The sequence below is a fragment of the Mauremys mutica genome, chromosome 2 (assembly GCF_020497125.1).
Source record: "Mauremys mutica isolate MM-2020 ecotype Southern chromosome 2, ASM2049712v1, whole genome shotgun sequence".
Lineage (NCBI taxonomy): Eukaryota > Metazoa > Chordata > Testudines > Geoemydidae > Mauremys > Mauremys mutica.
This window is the reverse complement of record NC_059073.1, coordinates 45230139-45251525: the sequence shown is the minus strand read 5'-3', so window position 1 is coordinate 45251525 and position 21387 is coordinate 45230139. Positions and strand designations below refer to the sequence as shown.

Below are 21387 nucleotides of genomic sequence, written 5' to 3'. Positions count from 1 at the left end.
ATTCTTGGATGAGCTCCAAATGCTTCTAGGGTCAAACACAGTGTCTGCGGTGGGTCAGGGCATAGTTCGGCAATTTGCGCACACACCCCACCCACCACCAGAAGTGAAAACAATCCTCTGTTGACTCTTTTACATGTCACCCTATCTTTACTGAATGCTGCAGATAGACGCGATAGTGCAGCACTCAACACCAACATCCTTGCTCCCCCACGCTATGGATGGCTGATGGTACAAAACGATGGAAATCCGTCCTCATCATCAGCGTATTGGCACATGGGGCAGTGCAAAAGGGCTGGTAACCATGCCGACTAGCATCAGTAAGGTCGATCAAGGGCGCCTGTCCCTAATTTTTCATGGCAGATGGTGCAATATGGCTGGTAACCGTCCTCATCATTGCAACAGGGGGCTGAGCTCCATCAGCCCCCACCCTTCATTGTAAATAAAAGATTCGATTGCCCCTGGACTAGCAGAGGGATGATGGGGTTCTTCATCCACACTCCTTAATGTCCTGCCTGGACTATCATTGCAGCTGGAGGCTTCCTTCCACTCATTTCTCACAAACAAGTCACTGTGTCTTATTCCTGCATTCTTTATTACTTCATCACACAAGTGGGGGGACAATGGTATGGTAGCCCAGGAAGGCTGGGGTAAGAACGGAATGAACAGGTGGTGTTGTTGCAGGAGCACCCCCTGTGAATAGCATACAGCTCATAATTTATGCAGGATCGGACACAGAGCAGCTGTGCTCTCTGGTTCTATGATACAGTGGTTCTCTAGTACACTTGCCCATAATCTAGGCAGGACTGATTCTATTTTTAGATACCAAAAAGGAGGGATTGACTCAGGGAGTCATTCCCAATTTTTGCTTTTGCGCCCCTGGCTGCTCGGCCAGGGGCACTTATGACAGCCCCAAATGGGGCAGTGCAAAAGGACAGGTAACCATGCCCATCTTATTACCATCTTATTACCAATTTATGGTATGGTTGATGGTACAATATGGCTGGTAACCATCTCTGCTGTCATGCAAAAGCAAAAGCATGCTGCTGTGTAGCGCTGCTGGCCCGCCTCTGTCAGCGGCATCTAGTACACATACGGTGACATACACAAAAGGCAAAACAGTGTCCATGGTTGCCACGCTATGGCGTATGCCAGGGCAATTCTGGGAAAACGGGCTTGAAATGATTGTCTGCCGTTGCTTTCCCGGAGGAAGGAATGACTGGCGATATTTACCCAGAATCCACCGCGAAAATGATTTCTGCCCCAGCAGGCACAGGGGTCTCAACCCAGAATTCACAGAGACAGCCTAGACTCAGTTAATTGTTCGCAAAAATGTATCTTTGCAAGGAATTCACTCCCTGTTTCCCATCTCACAGCTTCCACTGTCTCCAGACCTGCCACAGCATCCCCCTCGCAGAGGCTGGCGAAGATTAGGCGGCGAAAGAAAAAGACAAGGGACAAGATGTTCGAGGAACGTATGGGCTGCTACCTAGCAGAGGCGGACCAGCAGAGCCAGTGGAGGGAGACCGTCTCTCTGGGCCAGCGCTCACACAGCGAACGGGAGGAGAGGTGGCGTGAGGAAGACAAGCAGGCGACTGAAACAATGCTTGGACTAGTGAGGGAGCAAACGGACACGCTCAGGCGTCTTGTGGGTGTTCTGCAGGACCGCAGGAGGACAGAGCCCCCCTGCAGTGTATCTGCAATCGCCCTCCCCCGCCACAAAGTCCCATACCCCCCTCCCCGAAAATAATCAGGAGGAGGGGCGGCCGGGGACGTGAATACTGTCACTGCACCACAGCACAGCGCTCAAGTACCCAAAAGCTCTCATACCCTACATTTGCCAAAGTCCTTCACTTCCAGACTCACAGTAGTCCCAATCCCAGTCCCATCCCCTAACTGTCTACTTAATTAATAAAAATGCTTTGCTGTTAATTACTGTTTCCGTTATGTTTTTTCAAAGAAGACTGTGTTCGAATGGGGGGCGTGGGGAAGGGGGTGGTTAATTGCATAGGACAGTCACCTTTTCCAGGGTACAGACACGGGGGCAGGATCAGCAGCGGGTCACACACACGGTGCAGTCAGTAGGCAACATGGTCGGTTTTTGGAGGTGGTTTCCAGGATCTGTGTGGGCGGGGGAGATGTGACTTTGCAGCGGGGGAGGGCGGTTACAGATCTTATACAGCGGTCCTTGTCCTGGACCGCTGAGTCACGCAGCTGAGGAATCTGTATCCGTCCTCCTCCACCACAAGGTCACATATCCGCCCGCACACAGAATTCCATAAAGAGGGATGGCAGGCTCCGTTGAAAGAAGCATTCCGGCACTGCGGACCGCTCTAGGAGCAGGAGCCTGTCATTCCTTGAGTTTAGAGGCGGTCTTTACATCACCACACACCCTACCCAGCACAGTCTGCGTCCCAGTTTCAACCCTTTAACGCAAAGTCATTAATAAAGAAACCTTTGTTAAGTAACAATGGGACATGTATTTTATTTTTACACGTGTGCTGGAAGTGGGGGTAACGGGGTGAACGGGGTATGTAACCGAAGAGGAGAGTCAACAGTAACTGGGTAAAGAAACAGGGGCAGGTTCAGCTTCTCTGTAAAGAAACTGAACAGTCACAGGTCACGCTGCTCGCTGCTCGCTGGTATTTGAAGAGTTCCTTGTCGCTGTCCCAGGCGCCTGTATAGGGCTTCATGAGCAAGTGCATTAGCGGGCAGGCTGGGTCCCCGAGGATGACTATAGGCATCTGCACATCCACAACAGTTATTTCATGGTCCGGGAAGAAACTACCTTCCTGCAGGCGTCTGAGCAGCCCACAGTTCCTGAAAACACACGCATCATGAACCTTGCCCAGCCACCCGACGTTGATGTTTGTAAAACGTCCCCTATGGTCCCCCAGTGCTTGCAGCACCATTGAAAAGTAGCCCAATTTCTCAGCAGCTGACTGTGGAAGACGTGGACGATAAAGTGTGAGGAGGAGAAAACGGCGATGATCGCAGCGGGCTCCGTGCTTGCAGTGCTGTGGCGTCCGCGCTGTCACTGACCAGAAAAGTGCACGAACAGATTGACCGCAGGCGCTTTCACGGAGGGAGGGAGGGAGGGAGGTTGTGATTGACGGTTCAATGACGACACTTACCCAAAACCACCCTTGACACATTTCTCCCCCCAGCAGGCATTGGGGGCTCTACCCAGCATTCCAATGGGCAGCGGGGACTGCGGGAACTGTGGGATAGCTTCCCACAGTGCACCGCTTCCAAAGTCGACGCTGGCCCCGTGAATGTGGACTCAGAAATTCGAATTAGTGTATTTAGTATGGATACACAAATTCGACTTCATAAGGTCAAATCCACAAATTCGAACTAAGTTGATTCGAAATAGTCTTGTAGTGTAGACAAGGCCTTAGACAGTATATAACAGAAAGAGACCATAATTACCACTATTTGTAAGTACCCATTCCTGTAGACTAGTCAGTTAACATTCACGATATGTCTGGTCCTGGTTTTGAGGTTACCTTACAGCTTGGTTCAATTATAGCAGAGCTGCCTACAATTTTATTTATATATATGTGTGTGTGTGTATGTGTGTGTGTGTATATATATATATATATATATATATATACACACACACAGACATTTTATTTTTACTCATAAATTTCCAGTATATTAATATCTGTTCTTTATCTGCTAGACTAAGTGTTTGTACTTGTACTCGCTAAAAATATTTATTCTTAATCTGATAATTTCCAGCAGGCTAGCATCTTCTCTTCTTAGCATGACTCCCAAAACATCATGTGGAAGTCTGGCTCATAGACATGCTACATGCCTTATAAAAGTCTGCTTCATAGGTCAACAGGGTATCATGCATCAGACCTGAGGTCCAAGGAGTGAGGAGTGCATTTAGAGGTCCTGGACTCAGGTCTCCCCTGGAGCAAAAGACGAGACATTTGTTTATTTCTGTAGCAAACAATTCCATATGAAAATGGCCCCACCTTTGAAAATCTCTCAGAATGATAGTGTCCTTTATAGTCCACTCCTGGTCATCTGAAAACTCCCTGCTCAAGTGATCTGCTAGTATGCTATGTAGTCCAAGTAAGTGCACATCTGTCAGGACAATGTGGTAATGGTTAGTCCAGTTCCACAGTCAGGCTGCTTCTTGACATAGAGGCGATGATCATGCTCTTCCTTGTCTCTTCATATAGAACAACACAATGTCACCTGTGCTATCCTGGATTGAACCAAAGTTAGAAATGCTAAACAAGTGAAACAAATTGCCCTAAGATATTTATGTGAAGACAAATCTCCTCTTGAGACCACAGGCCGATGTTGGTCTAGATGTGCTCTCCCGCCAAGATTGGAGGAATTTGTAACTGTTGTCCTTGAGAGACGCGAAAGAGAAAATGGTTGCATGCCTGATTGGGGCTTTTCCACCAATCTAGTGACTTCAGGACACCTGGAGGAATATGGACTGGCATATCTATGTGATGCCTGCTGGGATGGTATATTGACTTCAGTCAACCTTGCATACAATGAGTGTGAAGTCTGGCAGTTTGAATTACAAATGTGCCCGAGGCCTGGTGACCTAACAACTTTACTGTTGTCTGAGGTTTTATCATACCTGTCATGGTTTTGAATCTGGCCTGGGGTAGTAAATATGATCTTTCTATTTTGCACTTTATTTTCTGAGAAGGCACAGAGGATGGCTTCTCCACTCTGATCTTAAGTTTTAGAGTGGCAAAAAAGTTGTAGGATGTGTTGAACATTGTCTCATACTTGTTGAGGTGAACTGTCTCCAATAAGCCTGTTGTTGAAATAGAGGTAAACTTGTATTCCTTGCATCCTTAAACATGCTTAACTATAGTTCTAATACCACAAGGCATTTCATGAAAACCCTTGAAGCAGGCAGGACTCTGCATTTGAAATTAAATGTTCCTACTAGAAACCTTAGGTATTCCTTGTGGCTTGGGTGCCTGGAAATATGCATCTTGGAGGTCAAGAGCTGCAAACTAATCCTGAGGATCTAGGGACAGGATAATTGAGGTAAGGATCATCACTTTGAACTCTATCCAGCCAATAAGGGCATTGAGTTCCCTTAAATCCAGAATAGGGCTCCATTCTCCTTTTTTCTTGGGAATTACAATGTAAAGGGAATAAAAACCTTTCCCCTGTGTTGAAGAGGCACTTCTATTGGAGGGAACAAGTTCAAATCTTCTGGGTATGGTTTCAAGCAGCTCTCGACTAAACTGTGAAACCAGCTGTTGAGGGTGACCATATTTCCCAAAGTGAAAATGAGATGTAGGGATATTAAAGAAGGTTTATATTAGACATGGTTTATATGAAAAATAACTTATTGTTAATTGATGCCTCATAACTAAAGGTTTATGTTAAAAGTAAATTTGTGATTCTAACCTGCAAGCCACCAGCTGTGTCTGTGTGAAGCCTGCTCAAAGAAATACTTTGTATAAAACTTGTTAAACATTAATTAACTCTAAGTAAGCCAAAACAGTAGCTGTTATAGTGTATAAATAGAGACCCCCACCCTCTGTAAGTTTTCATCTCACTTTATCTTTGATTGTTAAAAGACAGGGAGTCTCACATAAATTGGTAACACCCCAAAAAGTAAAGAAACAGTGAAATAGATGTGATTAAGATAGAGAATGTATGTGACTGAATGGTTAGGGAGTTACCAGTCTGAAGAATTCAGTGTTGGCTGAAGAAGGTGTCAAGTGGGATCAACCAGATGACCCACCACACCTCAAAGGAAGGAAAAACAAGCATCTGACAGAATGGAGCCAGCCATCTGCTGATTGATTTAGCAACAGCAGAATGAGGCAACTCCTATGAACTAACATAGGGAAAAATCCCTATAAAACTGGACTCTAAAGACTGAGGACTTTGAGTCTATGGTTCTGATACCAACCTCCAGGAGCATCAGATGCATCTGACACAGACTCGGCTCCATCCTCATGACCAAGATACCTGGCCAGTAACTTGGCATGAGCAACATCTAGGCTGGTAACTATAACATCTATACAGAACCTGAATGAATGATTGTGTGAATGAATATGTGTGTGTGTATAAGGAATAAGTAGTAATAGAAACAAGTAGGAAAACATTGTCTTTTGTTTTGTTATGGTATTTACAATAAATGTGGCATCTTTGCCTTATCCCTCTTAATAAGATCCTGCTGGTTTTTATTATATTGGTACAACATTTTGGTGGAGAATAGCGAAAGGGGGATTATTGGTATTTTTGCCTCACTTATTGTAAACCATTCTGTGTGCACACAACCGGCTCTACAGAGCACGGTTCTATTCTTGGTTAACCAAAACCTGCTGGCCTCCGTGAAGGTAGTAGGAAACATAAAATTGTTATCAAAACCTGCTGGCCTCCGTGAAGGTAGTAGGAAACATAAAATTGTTAACAAAACTGCTGGCCCCCGGGTGGGTAGTAGGAAAAGTAAAAATAAAGAGCTCATAAAATTATTGACAAAACTGCTGGCCCCCGGGTGGGTAGTAGGAAAAGTAAAATTGTTAACAAAAACTGCTGGCCCCCGGGTGGGTAGTAGGAAAAGTAAAATTATTAACAAAAACTGCTGGCCCCCGTGTGGGTAGTAGGAAAATTGTTAACTAAATCTGTTGGCCTCCGTGAAGGTAGCAGAAAAAGAAATATATATATATATATATATATATATATATATATATCAGGAGCAACAAGAGGGTCCCAGGGACCAGACAGTGCTGCTCGCTGAACAAAATTTAAAATGTTTAAGAAAAGGCAAGGGAAAACAGTCCCAGAGGAAGAAATGAAGTCAAAAGTAGTTTCTACCTCACCTTTTATTAAAGAGATAACGCCTTTTCAGCAAATCCTCCAAAGATATGGGCACAGTCCTTGGACTGAACAAGCCCTTGCAGATATCTGCACCATTTTGGACCTAGAGGATAGATTGGCCCAATATATCCTCATATGCAAACCCCTAAATGCAGTAAAAAGAGATGCTGCAGGGATCTGGCTGCTGTGGAAGGCTTGTAATGACAGCTACCTCCACCTAGCAGCCTGTAAAGAGGAGAAAATATCTCTAAAAGAAAAACTATCCCAATTGGAAAAAGGGATAGAAAATTGGAAAGTAATGGCACATTGGGAAAAAGAGGCTTGGGACCCCCAAAAAACATGGGAAGAAAATATGTGAAACAACCATTGTAAGCTGCTCTTTTAGGAATTAAGGGTTATAGTGCTTAATATTTATCAGTTTGGTTTTTGTTGTTGTTGTGGTTGGTTGTTGTTCACAACTGTTGGGAAAATGTAAAAACAAAAAAACTGCATTAAGATTTACAAGCCTCTGCTGCAAAAGCAGAAAAATAAAAATGTATGTAGTACTCAAACCCAGTTAGATGCCCTTAAGGTTGGGTACAGAGAGTTAAAACAGCACTCTCAAATCCTACAACAGCAGTAACATCAGAAGAAGGAACATTTGAGACCCCAGAAGGGGCAGGTTTTTGGGACCTCTCTGGAGAGTGGAAAGGGGAACATTTGGGTAGATTCCTCCTCCCAGGGCCAGAATGCCATGGCAAAGTGGCTGGGAATTCCTGCATCTGCCTCAGACCTCCAGGCCATGGCAAAGTGGCTGGAAATTTTAAAGTAAAAATTTTTTTGCACCACTTAATTAGCATTTGTGTAGCCCCAAGTACCAAACACACTGTGGCAGAGACTAAACAGGGTCTGCCATGTGGAAGCACTGTGCTAATTTATTTCTAAGTTTCTATTTTTCAGGCTCTAAAACCAAAACATCAGAAGAGCTGGTACCAGCTGAAGAGTTATAAAATACCATGGTTATAGTGTCGCGACAAAGTCTGTGTTCAGTGTTCTGTGTTGCATGTTCTCTGTTGCATGTTCTGTGTCTGTCTCTAGTGGTGTCCTGTGCTAGCATTGGGTCCAGAAAAAAAAATACTACACTAGACAGAGCAAATGTCTTTTCCTCTCTCTACTTCCCCCATGTCCATCCAACTTATCAATCACCACTTGTGTCCAAAAAACTTTGGTCCCCAGTGCACCAGGTTTATTTTTTGTTAGGTTTTCCACACTTTTCTCTATGCACTCTGGTTCTACTTCCCCAAGTCCTAAAGGGTAGTTCTTGGGCCCCCATAACCTGTAAGATCTTGGCCCATAATTGCAGGGCCCCATCTTTCAGGTCCCCCAAAAACCTCTTAAGTACAACTGTTAAAAATAGGGAATTCTGCAACATTTTAGCAAATAAATGTTAGTTTAAGTCCAAATCAGCTTAACCTTGCCTGACAACTATGGTCCTCTAACAAAATCTTATTTGTTGTGTGTGCTTAAGAACCTCAGAAACTTTTATTGTTTGATGGCTATTGCAGCATCAAACTTGGACCTCATCTTATGTGTCAATGTACCCAATTATTGTAATGGTTATGGTTTTTTTTGTATTCCCAATTATAATAACTATAATTGTTTGGATTTATGTTTAGGTTATATCTGGTGTTTAGTCAATTGTAATGGTTTTAGTTATATTCACCTGGTTATAATTGTTTGGTTTGTTTACAACAAATCACCTGTGCCCTACCATGACAACAACTACTGTAATGATCATAGATCAAGGGGCAGAGTGTTAGCAGCCCCCAGTAGATAAATGTAAATGCAATATCAGTACTGTTTTTACTAAACAAATAACTTATTACTGGTATAATATATTCTTTGGATGGTCCCCAACCACTACTGGCATCCTATCAGTAATGCTACATCCCTTAATAGTTGTCTTAGTATTAAATTGTATTTGTATTATTGAAATGTTAACCATGTGTTTCTGGATAAAAAGACTGTACACTAGATTGAAATCACAAACCCATGTTGCCTCACAGTACCTTCTTTTAAACAGGTTACATAGAAAGTGACACTAACGAATATATGTATATCGTAGTGTCAAAAGGGGGATTATGTAGGGATATTAAAGAAGGTTTATATTAGACATGGTTTATATGAAAAATAACTTATTGTTAATTGATGCCTCATAACTAAAGGTTTATGTTAAAAGTAAATTTGTGATTCTAACCTGCAAGCCACCAGCTGTGTCTGTGTGAAGCCTGCTCAAAGAAATACTTTGTATAAAACTTGTTAAACATTAATTAACTCTAAGTAAGCCAAAACAGTAGCTGTTATAGTGTATAAATAGAGACCCCCACCCTCTGTAAGTTTTCATCTCACTTTATCTTTGATTGTTAAAAGACAGGGAGTCTCACATAAATTGGTAACACCCCAAAAAGTAAAGAAACAGTGAAATAGATGTGATTAAGATAGAGAATGTATGTGACTGAATGGTTAGGGAGTTACCAGTCTGAAGAATTCAGTGTTGGCTGAAGAAGGTGTCAAGTGGGATCAACCAGATGACCCACCACACCTCAAAGGAAGGAAAAACAAGCATCTGACAGAATGGAGCCAGCCATCTGCTGATTGATTTAGCAACAGCAGAATGAGGCAACTCCTATGAACTAACATAGGGAAAAATCCCTATAAAACTGGACTCTAAAGACTGAGGACTTTGAGTCTATGGTTCTGATACCAACCTCCAGGAGCATCAGATGCATCTGACACAGACTCGGCTCCATCCTCATGACCAAGATACCTGGCCAGTAACTTGGCATGAGCAACATCTAGGCTGGTAACTATAACATCTATACAGAACCTGAATGAATGATTGTGTGAATGAATATGTGTGTGTGTATAAGGAATAAGTAGTAATAGAAACAAGTAGGAAAACATTGTCTTTTGTTTTGTTATGGTATTTACAATAAATGTGGCATCTTTGCCTTATCCCTCTTAATAAGATCCTGCTGGTTTTTATTATATTGGTACAACAGAGACACCATGCAGGGCTGGCCCGAACTCCACCCCCAAGCTGTTTGCCTGAGCCCCAGCTCCTCCCTCTGCAGGGCTGGCCCCAGCTGCTCGCCCTCCCCCTCTCCTCTGCTCAAGGCTGTTGCTGGTTGCTTGAACCCTGCCTGCACCCCCGCGCTGGAACCCTTCCTCCCCCCAACCCTGCTGGAGCCGTGTCTCTCCCCCTGCATGGGGCTGGCATCTCTGCTCCTCCCCACCCCTGCACATTCCTCCGCACCACACCCCACTTTTTTGACAATTGTTGTCATTTGTCCCACTTGCTCTTGTCAACTGATCAAGTTGGCAAGAGCAAACAGCGAGCCCACTTTTGCCAAAAAAAAGTTGGGATAGCTGGGACAGGGCTTAAAAAAGGGACTGTACTGGCCAAAACGGGACATATGGTCACCCTAGGCTGTCTGGATGTAGGTATTGATCTTGCTGTTGCCAAGAAAGGGGAGTCTTCTGTGGTATAGTTCTGAGGTATGGACAATAGAAAAAGGCAGACAGAGACTGCATTGGATAGAGTTGTTTGTTCACCACCTTGGGAATCAATTTTGGAGAGGGCCCTAGGGTAACCTTATCTTTGTGGAAAGCAGTGTATGGAGGGTCACCTAGAGTGAAATGTTTCTGTGGACAAACACTTGAAAAATTTCTGTTCTTCCTCACTCAATGCAAGAACAAGGAGACATTCAATTGAATTAAAAGGTGGGAAATTCAAAACTGATAAGAGGAAATATCTTTTTCAGATAATGCATAATTAGATTATCGAACTCGCTGCTGTGATGAAGTGGGACTGTTTTAATGTTTCCTCGGAATACTGTGTGGGTGCCTCAGTTTCCCCTATGCATTTCTTAAGTCTCTAGGTGGTGGGATAAAGGCCAGTGTGCATAAATCACCGACACTCTGTCTCCTGGCAACAAATGGCTGGGGCCCTTCCCCCCCTGCAAGGGGATAGCTAAAGGTGAATAAAGAGATCAGGTGACCTCCTGGCCCAGGAAAGAGACAAAGGCCAGAAAGGAGGGGCTGGAGGGGGTTTCGGTTGGGAGCTAGCTGGGGACGGGAAGTGAGGGCAGATGGGGTTGTCTGGCTCGCTGGGCCCCAGAATGGACTAGGCTGAGGGGTTCCGTTCTCTGTACCTACAAGCTCTGTTTTAGACTGTGTTCCTGTCATCTAATAAACCTGTTTTACTGGCTGGCTAAGAGTCATGTCTGACTGCGAAGTGGGGGTGCATGCAGGACCCTTTGGCTTCCCCAGGACCCCGCATGGGTGAACTTGCTGTGGGAAGCGCACAGAGGGGCAAAGGATGCTGGATGCTCCAAGGTCAGACCCAGGAAGGTGAAGCCGTGTGAGCTTCTTGCCCTGAAGACAGTCTGCTCCAAGGGAGAGGAGGCTCCCCAAAGTCCTGACTGGCTTTGTGGGAAGCAGTTCCCAAGCATCGCCCAGGGACTCCGTGACAGCTGCCATAGGAAGCTGTTGAGGCCAAGAACTCACCAAGTTTCAAAAAGGCACTGGATAATTATATGAAGATTAAAAATATCCAGTTATTGTAATTAATGATTATTTTCTGGAACAGATATTAAACCTCTTGCTTTAAGGTTTAGGCCAATTTCTAGCTGTTAGAGGTCACTTTTATGTGGGGATCAGACTATCCAACATCTTCCTTCTGTGGGGCTCTTAAAGGTTCCTCTGAAGCTTCTGATACTGGCCACTGTCTAGGTGGACCTTGGTTCTGATCCAGAATGGCAATAACTGTATTTCTAAAGTTTTAATTAAATGGAGTTGTCTTCTCAGAATGGGTTACCTTTAGTGTTGATCCATTAATCTTCCCTGCTTAGTTATACAAGAGCAACAGAATTGGAGCACACTGTCACGGAGTGTGGGGAGACAAGGCCTTGCACCCCCGGCTTCCTCTGATTCACCATGACTGTCAGCCAGCCAGTAAAACAGAAGGTTTATTTAGACAACAGGAACAAAGTCCAAAACAGGTCTTGCCAGTACAGACAATATTTTAGTTAGGTCCATCTGGGGGCCCCGTTGGGAAACCCAAGCACCATGGGGGCACCCATCTCCATTTCCCAGCCAGCTCCAAACTGAAACTCCCTCCAGTTGTCTCACTCAGCCTCTCCCCGGCTCCTCCTCCAGCCTTTGTGTCCTTTGTCCAGTTTCCCGGGCAGAGGTGTTACCTGGCCTCCAAACCCCCTCCTGGGTTCTCATGTTACATGCTCAGGTATCCTCGTCAAGGAAAGTCTCCCTTCCCCAATGCAGACAGTCCCAGCAAAACTCCCCTGAAACCTTCCCGGGTCAATACTCCCCACTCAGTATTCAAAGAACACATCAAGAACATTCCCAGTTCGTCACACACTACTTACAAAGTTGAAATAGTCCCCTAAAATAATTTAACTTTTATTAATGAGTTTTAACATCCAGGTTAAACCTCCAAAATTAAAACTTCCCATAACAAAAATAAACTGTTTTATCCAGGAAATGCCAGTATTCTAGCTGGTTGTACATATTACATGTAGAACTGCAAACCAGTTTGTAATATAACCTCACCACAGACACATTTTCCACATTTTCAAACCATGCATCCTCTGGGCTGAAACTTTCTATGCTTTGTCACTTGCAAACAGTGAACTTTTCTGTGTGGAAAATCTATAAAAAAATCTCTGCAGCCATTTTTATGAAAGTGGGGGCGGGGTGGAGAGGATTACCTTTCCCTTTGAAGAAAACTAATTGCAACCACAGATTTTTAAGAAACAATTCAAGAGTAACCAAGAGATAAAATTTTAATTAATAGATATAAAGCCAGAAGGGACCATTATGATGGCCTAGAGACTGAGCTCCCATAACAGGCCATAGAACTTCACCCAGTAATTCTTGGCACAGATATAGTCCTTATTGACGATGATGGTCTTTGCTTTGTTTAGGGGGAAAATAAAATTAAAATGTTATAAGTGGCTGAAATCTCATTTCCTAGCACACTGAGTGCATTTGCTAAACTTTTCAAAGAGCCAAATAAAGCCTCATTCTTTGTAACATCACTGCCAGGAGCTGGCTTTGGGACTATATGCCCTGCATGCAAAAGTATTGTTGCACTGAGAAAACAAAATCTGTAAATAAAGTAACTTGCCTTAACATGAACAATAAGATTAAAACATGTTATAGTTGCTCCATAATTTTTGCTGCATAACAAAATATTTTGCATAGCTGTGAAATCTTTCATCCAAATATTTCAAAACCCCTCACAAATATTCATCACAAGACCCTTGAAAGTATTATCATCTCCCCCATTTTAGACACAGGTAATGGAGGCACGAAAACAGAACTGAAAACCCCTCTCTCCATCTGATGCTGTTAGCACTGAGCCACATTCCACCCTAGACAGAACAATTGCTATGTAAAACAAGCCTTCCTTGTCCCAGGCCGTGGCCTTATCAGAAAGGATATGGGAATTGTCTGGGAACCATCCACAGCTGAAAATAAGGAGGGAGCTGCACTGTGGAAAGGAGTGTGAATTCAGGACAAGACTAGTGAAAGAAGCTGCCACAAGTAGCAGAGGGGAAGCTGTTAGGAAGGAAAGACTGTAACAGTGAGGTGAGCGGACAGTCAATAGTATATTTTCTTGTATCTGCGTACCAAGGATTTTAGAACAAGATATCAGATTAGAAGGGGATAATCATGCACACCCAAGCTATCTTAGATGTTTTTAAATGCCTGTCACTAATAATACTTAGCTATAACAGTAGAGAGGTTAAACACCTTTTTTATTATTTTACCCTTTTTGGAGAAAACAGCTGTACTATTTGTTTATGCATACATGCACACACCTTCTTCTGCAGTCATTTGGCTGACAATATGGGGGAAAAACCACTTATATAAAGGTAAAAAGGCATGAGAATGTGAATTTAAGAAGGTCAAAGTTTGGGTTATTTGTTTTAATTTCAAATCTTTGCTTTTATAGGTTTAATATTTTAAATTAGAACAATCACATTGATACAGGTAGAACAAGCATCTGCCTATAGCAGTAAAATGCTTAGAGCAGCAAAATATTTAGTATCAAGCCAGCCAGAATCCAGTTCCTATTATTAAAACATGTTTCTGCTGCTCTCTCTTCTTCTCTGAGTGCTCCCTCACTACATAACACAGAATGTGCAATGAATGGCTCCTTTTCTTTTAATGTATTACTGCTGCTAAGAATAATCACACTGGGCCCTGAAACAGCAGCCTTGCTGGATTGTTAAATCAATCAAAGGCCACCTGCTAACTGGCAACTGATGGAACAAGCATCAGAACACTGGGGATGGGGCGAATAAAGTTTCTTTGAAGGCACTAAAGGTGAACCTTCAAGATTGTTTCTACAGAAAAACCTCTATCTGAGGCTGGAATTGAACATATTTCTAACCTTTATATAGCTCAGGAAGCACCCTTGCTTTAGCATCTTTTAGTTAAAGATTTGTCAGTTTTAGTGACTACTCTGTGTATGGGCGGGGGGAGGAGTTGTTTGTTTTTTCCACAATTGCTTTTGATCATTATACTCCTTGTGCAATCATATTTGCCTTGCATTTTAAAGAATTTAATAGTAACCTTTGCTAAATGTAGCAGACCACCAGAATACCCCAGCAGAGCAGCGCATGTACAGAAGTAATGCAATTTACGTACAGATTATTTCATACAAAGAGTTGTTTCAGTTTCTTGTAACTGCAAATATATTTATTACTAACATTTAATTATCATAAAACTTTTCATGATGCTTTACAGGGACTTTAATACATGGGGTGAAATCCCCGCAGAAATCAATGGGAGTCTTGCTTTAGACTTAAGTGGGACCCAGATTTCACCTCTGGTTCCTGAGGCTCAATTTAAAGTTACTTTCATTTTTGCTGAATTTAGAGAGAACAGAAGAATTAAAAATAATACAATGTGAATCACATAGCAAGCAAATGAGATTTCTGATACCAAGCAAAGATGGCATAGCTAGGTTGGTTTTAGAATGAGACAAGGTGAGTGAGAAAACATCTTCTATTAGTGGAAGAGACAGAGACCAGCTTTTGTCAAGAAGTTGGCCCAGTAAGAGATATTATCTCACTCACCTTGTCTCTGTCAAGCAAAGATTGAGCCAGAGCAAAACTGCAAGTCAACAAGGAAAAGCAAGGTAAAAAAATGAGGAGTCCTTGTGGCACTAACAAGAGACTAACGCATTAGTTTGCACATAAGATTTTGTGAGCTAAAACTCAAATAAATGTGTTAGTCTCCAAGGTGCCACAAGGACTCCTCATTGTTTTTGCTGACACAGACTAACACGGCTACCACTCTTAAACAAGGTAAAATAAGTGCACTCAAAGAGGGATTTGGGAGAACAAAGATGTTTAGAACTGAGGATAAGAGATGTCATTCATGTCGTTGAGACCAGCATAACAACAGGCACACAAGTGAGAGTTGGAGATGTTAACAAAGGGAGCCACAAAATGATGTGTAGAGCAGAGAGCAATGGGGAGGATGTGATACAGATGGGGTAGGGGAAGGAATGAGGAATATGAGCTTCCTGTGGAAAGAGACCATATGGAAGTCAGTGATGGTGTTTTGAATAGGATTCAAATTGTGCATTAACCAGCCCATGTTCTTCCTCTCCCTTCTATTGTTTGTCAGACACACTTAAGTCTTGTCATAACATGAGACTGTAAGCACTCAGGACAGTGACCATATATTTCTGTATACACCTATTATGCCTAGCACAACAGAGACCCACTCCTGATTGAAAGCTCTAGGCACTACTGCAAACTAATCTGAAGGAATGAGAAATGTGGCCAGAGTGGCAGGCAGGGAAGATTATTCTAGCTGCTGAATGGTACTGTCACCTTCTGTCAATCAAGGAGAAAGGTACAATAGAATAAGCAAGATAAAACAGTGGTGTGAAGCAGAGTTTTGTCCAGAGAGTCATAAAACATTTCTCTGCTCCTACAGAGAATTCAGGAGGTAAAAAAAATTGTTTATATTATTAATGTGCAACTTTGTGCCATACTAAGCCAACAACACTTAAGTGCACAATAAGGTACAATAACTCCTTTTCATATTTTTACAAAAATTAAGATCAAGATTCACCAGAAATACAGAACCCCAGAAATGCATAAAAGACTGAACCAGCTCAAAAAAGTATTACTATAAGTTATTAATTACAAATATGTAGATCTTTAATTTGGACCCTGGAGATCATAACTCATTTGCTGAAAGAACCTGCTTTTCTACCCAGTTTTCCTGCTGATCTGACCAGGAAAAGGAGATGAACCCATTAAAAAACATCAAAACACAGCAACTATGAAAATTGTAGATGCGCTAGTAGGACTTTTTGGGTACAGTAACAATTCAAAAACATCGAAAGTTGAGAGACAACTGATTTTATCTTTCAAAATTGAACAAGCTAAGTGTGCTGTGAAGCGCAAAGGCAGTATGGAGTAAATCAAGTTAAATTTTGTTTAAAGTGTACCTTAGTTGAGCAAAGCAGGTCATCTTAATTAATTAGCCTCTTAGAGCTGGTATGGCATCTTCTCTGTATGGACATATATATACTCTTCTTATATGTTCCATTCTATGCATCTGATGAAGTGGGTGGTAGCTCACAAAAGCTTATGTTCAAATAAATTTGTTAGTCTCTAAGGTGCCACAAGTACTTCTGTTCTTTTTAGCAAACAATGAAATCGTTCTTGAATAAGTATCACTTTCAGGTTGTTATGCATAGGACAGTACAGCAATGTTTGCAATGTAAGGTAATGTTTTGTTGGGTTTATTAAAATAAACTAGAAAGAGTATAAAAATGTGTCAATTGGTCTTACATTACTTAAGTCTTGTTTTCCAGAACCAAAATGATAGATCAAATTTGATGTTTATTTGTGAAAATCATGATGCAAGCTCTATTTTGAATAAGAATTTTCTTAAGACATGTATGGAGGGGAGTGTTAAAAGGTTATTGGCATGTGTTTATTAGGTTCATGTTACAAGTGGTAGAAGCATTGGAGAAAGTTTTGAAAATCCTCCAAAATGAATGCCAAAATCCCTTTACACAACACCATCACACACGGTGTACACAATGCTTAACTCAATGGAGCCCTTTCCTATCCACAGATCTCCCAGTCCTGCAAGAGGAAAGAGTAAAGGTTATTTGAAAAGCCATTTAGAAAGTTAAAAACCAACTAGTCAATGAAATTGACTAGTGTCTTTTCTAGGACTCATTTCAATTGCAAGTTTATTGAAACATATTATTCTAGTAAAACCCTTAGAATGAATGTCTTATTTCTTTCACTGACTACAAATAACACTTGTAAAGTTAACTGTTCTCATTAATATAAACAGATTTGTATTTGGGTTTTGGAGGGGAAATGTAGAATCTCTGTGCATAAACTGAAGTAATGGAAAATCATAGGTAAAATCAGTATGGGAATATTTTAGTTGGCTTTCATTTTATACATTCACATATTTAACCAAAGTTGCATAAATACTAACACTAGGTCAGCCAAGTTAGGTAATGTAACGGAGTTACTAAATAGGCCCAGGTAATTAAACTGTTCATCCCAGGATTTAAGTTAACCATTGGCACAGTGGGCGCAACTCTGGTCCTGGGACTATTGGACAAAAATATGAAAATGAATAGATGTAAAGGCACAATGGCAGGTAGTTACATTTGAAACTCAGATTGTTTTACATCTTAGACTTTAGGGAGTTAAAGAATGAAATAGAAACTTAATTTTAAAATAACTCTTCCGCAGTATTTATAACCTAAATATTGCAACATTCTGATAAAGCACAAGAACAAAGGTAATAGCAAGTCTGTTTATTCCTAGCTGTGTAAAATGCAAAAGAGTAAACAGCATAAATTATGAAACTTCGGTTTTAAAATTGTTTCAGATATTAGGAATTAGATATCACAATGTTTTTTAAGTCTGCTCTTACCATGTTCCTTTAAGTTATGTGCTTTGTTATGAAAGATCACATTACATGTCCATAAGACTGCTTACAAATTAGAAAAAAGAAGAAAAAGCTGGTAAAAAGCACAGTACATACTGCTTATTTACTACCACCTTAGGGGGGGAAAAAAACAAAACCTGAAATCAATACTTCAACTGAACATTAAACACAATTAGTTACTAAAGATTACGTATATCACTCAACGCTAGCACAAGAAAAATATGTCCTGACGTAAGTAGTTTATGGATCAAATTTGACCTTCAAAAAGAGTGAACTGTGCAAGTAACTAACTGATCAGACACAGGTAAACATATTCCATTTTCTTCCAAATGGGATCACACCGTCAAAGGGGCTGCTTTCACCCCAATGTGCGTAGGGGAGGGGGAAGAGGGAAAAGGGGAAACTGTTTTCTCGTGTGTGTACAAACCTAATCTTAAAACTCATTGGCTGGCTATTTTTAAATGGAATGAGATTACCTACTAACCTAAAACATTCAGAATGGTGTTTTAAAAACTTAATTAGCACCATCATTTTTGAATAAATGTGCTTAAGTCCATTCCTACTGAGATGTAGGAGCCTACTACACCCTTTCCCTCTCCATATCTCAGGTTAGTTGTATGTTCTCCTTCCCCAGGAAATAAAGAACATGAATAAATAACCAACTTCATCTTCTTTCCCCCCTTTAATGTGATATACCAGATTGTTAATTTTGTTGTCAAGTGTGATTTGATTTATGAATTCCTGTGGCAACGTTGAGTCTGCAGGAAAGGATGTCCCTTGGCTTAAGAAAGAATGCTGCTGACAAACAAAGGGGCTCAGTTGCATCTCAATGCATTAATAATGGGTGTCCCACTGCATCAGACTATGCGGATTATTGTTTTGTCTGCAAAATGGAGATCTCTTAACTGAAAGGGAAATATGACAGGTTATGTATGTTTGTAAGACTGTAGCCACTGATTAGTTCATATAAAGAGGTTTGCTTTTCTCGATGTCAATAAGACACAGGCCCAAGCTAAAAACAAGACCACATTTATTCAGTACAGACATGTTAATTAAGACAAGTCCTGTAAACCAGGAACACAATTCAAACACTCCGTTACGAAGTGTATATATTTTGACAACAGCCAGCATCTTTTCAATCCAGCCATTGAGGTTTTGTTTTGTTTTGTTTTTGGGGGGCGGGGGAAGTTGTTTAGCTACCATATGTGAACAATGTATCTCAGTCTTCATTCACTCACACTTCACAACGATCAGTTCAGCGGCTTTCCAACTCTGAGATTCACATTTAAAAACGCTCTGTAGTCACAAAGGGAAAAGTGTAAAAAAGAAACCCATGAGGGGAAAGGAAACACGCACCTCCCAAGAAGATATTTTAGACTTATTGCAAATGGCTCCTGTGAGACCACCAGAGACGGACAAATCTACTCCCGTGTACCGAGAAAGACCCCCAGCCTGGAGCGCGCTGGCAGTGGGAATCAGGGCAGGGGTGTGAAGAGACAAACAGCCTTCTCTCTTGTCCATCCTCCTAGAAAGAGCCCCGAGCGCGGAGCAGTGGCAGTGGTATTAGCAGGAAGGGCGGGGGCTGGTGGGGTTCTTAGAGAGCTTGCTGTAATATGACCCTGTTTCTGAGAATCCCACTGGTAGGAGGAGCTCTTGGAAAGGGAGAGGGAGGGAAGCACAACAACTCGGATCGGGCAACGTGCACGTCCTCAGGAGACTCCCAGCGGTTGCAAAACACAGGGCTCGCCCACAGTACAGTCAAAACAAGCTAAGATAGGGTTACTATCTCCAACCGGCTGGTGAAAGCACCACCACCGTGCGAGCGCTGGGTGGATGCGCCTTTCGGGGACTGCAAGCGGTGACCTTGGGGCAGAGGAATAGGACCCAGGAAATTTTAAAACCGCTCCACCCAAACCAACCTCCCCACCGCCCCACACGCGTACCCCTCCCCCTGCCGGGTGCCGCATCTGCCGCTCCCCTCCATGACATAAGACTGGGGACCCCTTCCTCCAAAACAACGGCAGGTCGGGACTGGCCCAGCGGGGTGGTCCCTTCCCCCGCCCCGACACACAGCAGCGAGTTGAGGGGGGTCTGCATCTACGCAGAGCGGGACAGGCTCGATGAAGGTGTGGGGGGGCTCCCTACTTCCCACACCCCCATTAGCAACCACTGCAGAGACTTACAGCGCCTCGGGGCTAGCACCACGTTTTATACAGAATAGCCAGACCCCGGCCACAGGGTCTCATTGTCAATAAAGAGTCTGTTTCAAGTACGGGGGACGCCCCCTAGATAGATCCGCCGATAGCTGGCCCCTCCCACATGCGATGTCCTGATCCCGGCGCGGAGGTCGGTGCCACGGGATCTCCGCAACCCGCGGGGCTATTGCAGAGGCTGCAGGGCTGCTGCTGCTTCCCCCTCCCCGCTGCCGCCGGTGGTTGCTGTGGCCACGGCCGCCGCCGCCAGCTGCAGGCGCCTGACTGCCTCCTTGATGAGGTTCCCGGAGAGGATGAGCTGCTGCAGGAGCCGGTGCGGATCCTCCTCTTCGCCGGGCGCTTCCCCGGGGCCCGGCCGCTTCCTCCTGTGGGCGGCGCTCCGCAGCCAGCCCCGGCCGCACAGCTGCTTAGCCACTCGCTGGCTAGTCTTGCCCGGCCGCTGGGGCTCCGCGGGCTGGTGCGGCTGCAGGGGGGCCGGGACCAGGAGGCCGCTGCCGCGGGGGGAATAGGGCGCGGCGCGGCCCCGGGCGGTGGTGGGCGGCGGGTGCTTGGGGCCGCGGGGGGCCGGTGCCCGCTGGGCGCTTAGCTGCAGCACCTCGCCCAGCTTGGCCACCAGCGCGTCCACCTCCTTGGAGCCCGCCTGCCCCACGGCGACCGAGCGCTCCAGCAGCAGAAAGCGCTCCCCGGGCAGGCAGGGCATCTCGGCCGGCTCCGCGCGCCGCGCCGGTGCAAACCCGACTCGCAGCAGCCCGCTGATGGCTCGGTTTGTAAACAATGGGTGACGCGATATCCCGGGCACGTCCCACTGCGCTGAGCGGGGGGAGCGGGCGAGACCACACCGGGGCACGGGGGCCAGCGCGCGCTCACAGAGCCGCCGCGGACGAGCCCCCGCGGCCTCTTTGGGGCCCCCCAGCAGTCGCCTGTCCAGAGGGTGGCGCGAGGGGGTGGGCGAGTGTGAGCCCGCCCTCCTCTCCTGATCCGCCTCCCCCCGCTTCGCCGTACATGGGCTCGTCCGCTTTCAAACCCCGCACCCAGACGGATGGGGACGAGCCTCTCTGACCGGTAGGAGGAGCGTGATTGGAGCGGGAGGGGGCATGAAAGGGGAGCTGGGGCGGCCTGGCTGAGCGGTGGGGGCAGAGCAGGCGCGAGACGCCCCTGGCTGCGGGGGGAGGAAGAACCCGAAGAGCTGTCGCGGGACGCCCCTGGGTGTGGGGGTGGGGCAGAGCTGGCGCGGGGGGAGAGGGGCAGCGGGAGGGGGGCTGTCGCGGGACGCCCCTGGGGGTGGGGGTGGGGCAGAGCTGGCGCGGGGGGAGAGGGGTAGCGGGGGGGGGCTGTCGCG

At 44.4% G+C, this 21387-nt stretch overlaps 1 protein-coding gene across 1 annotated transcript; it reads right to left on the bottom strand.

The window, feature by feature from the left end:
* Nucleotides 1–18848: 18848 nt before the first annotated feature.
* Nucleotides 18849–20895, bottom strand: FRAT2 (FRAT regulator of WNT signaling pathway 2). The gene has a single exon (XM_045007493.1). It carries the CDS (start codon nucleotides 20746–20748, stop codon nucleotides 20215–20217), a length of 534 nt encoding a protein of 177 aa, XP_044863428.1. The 5' UTR covers nucleotides 20749–20895; the 3' UTR covers nucleotides 18849–20214.
* Nucleotides 20896–21387: the final 492 nt, after the last annotated feature.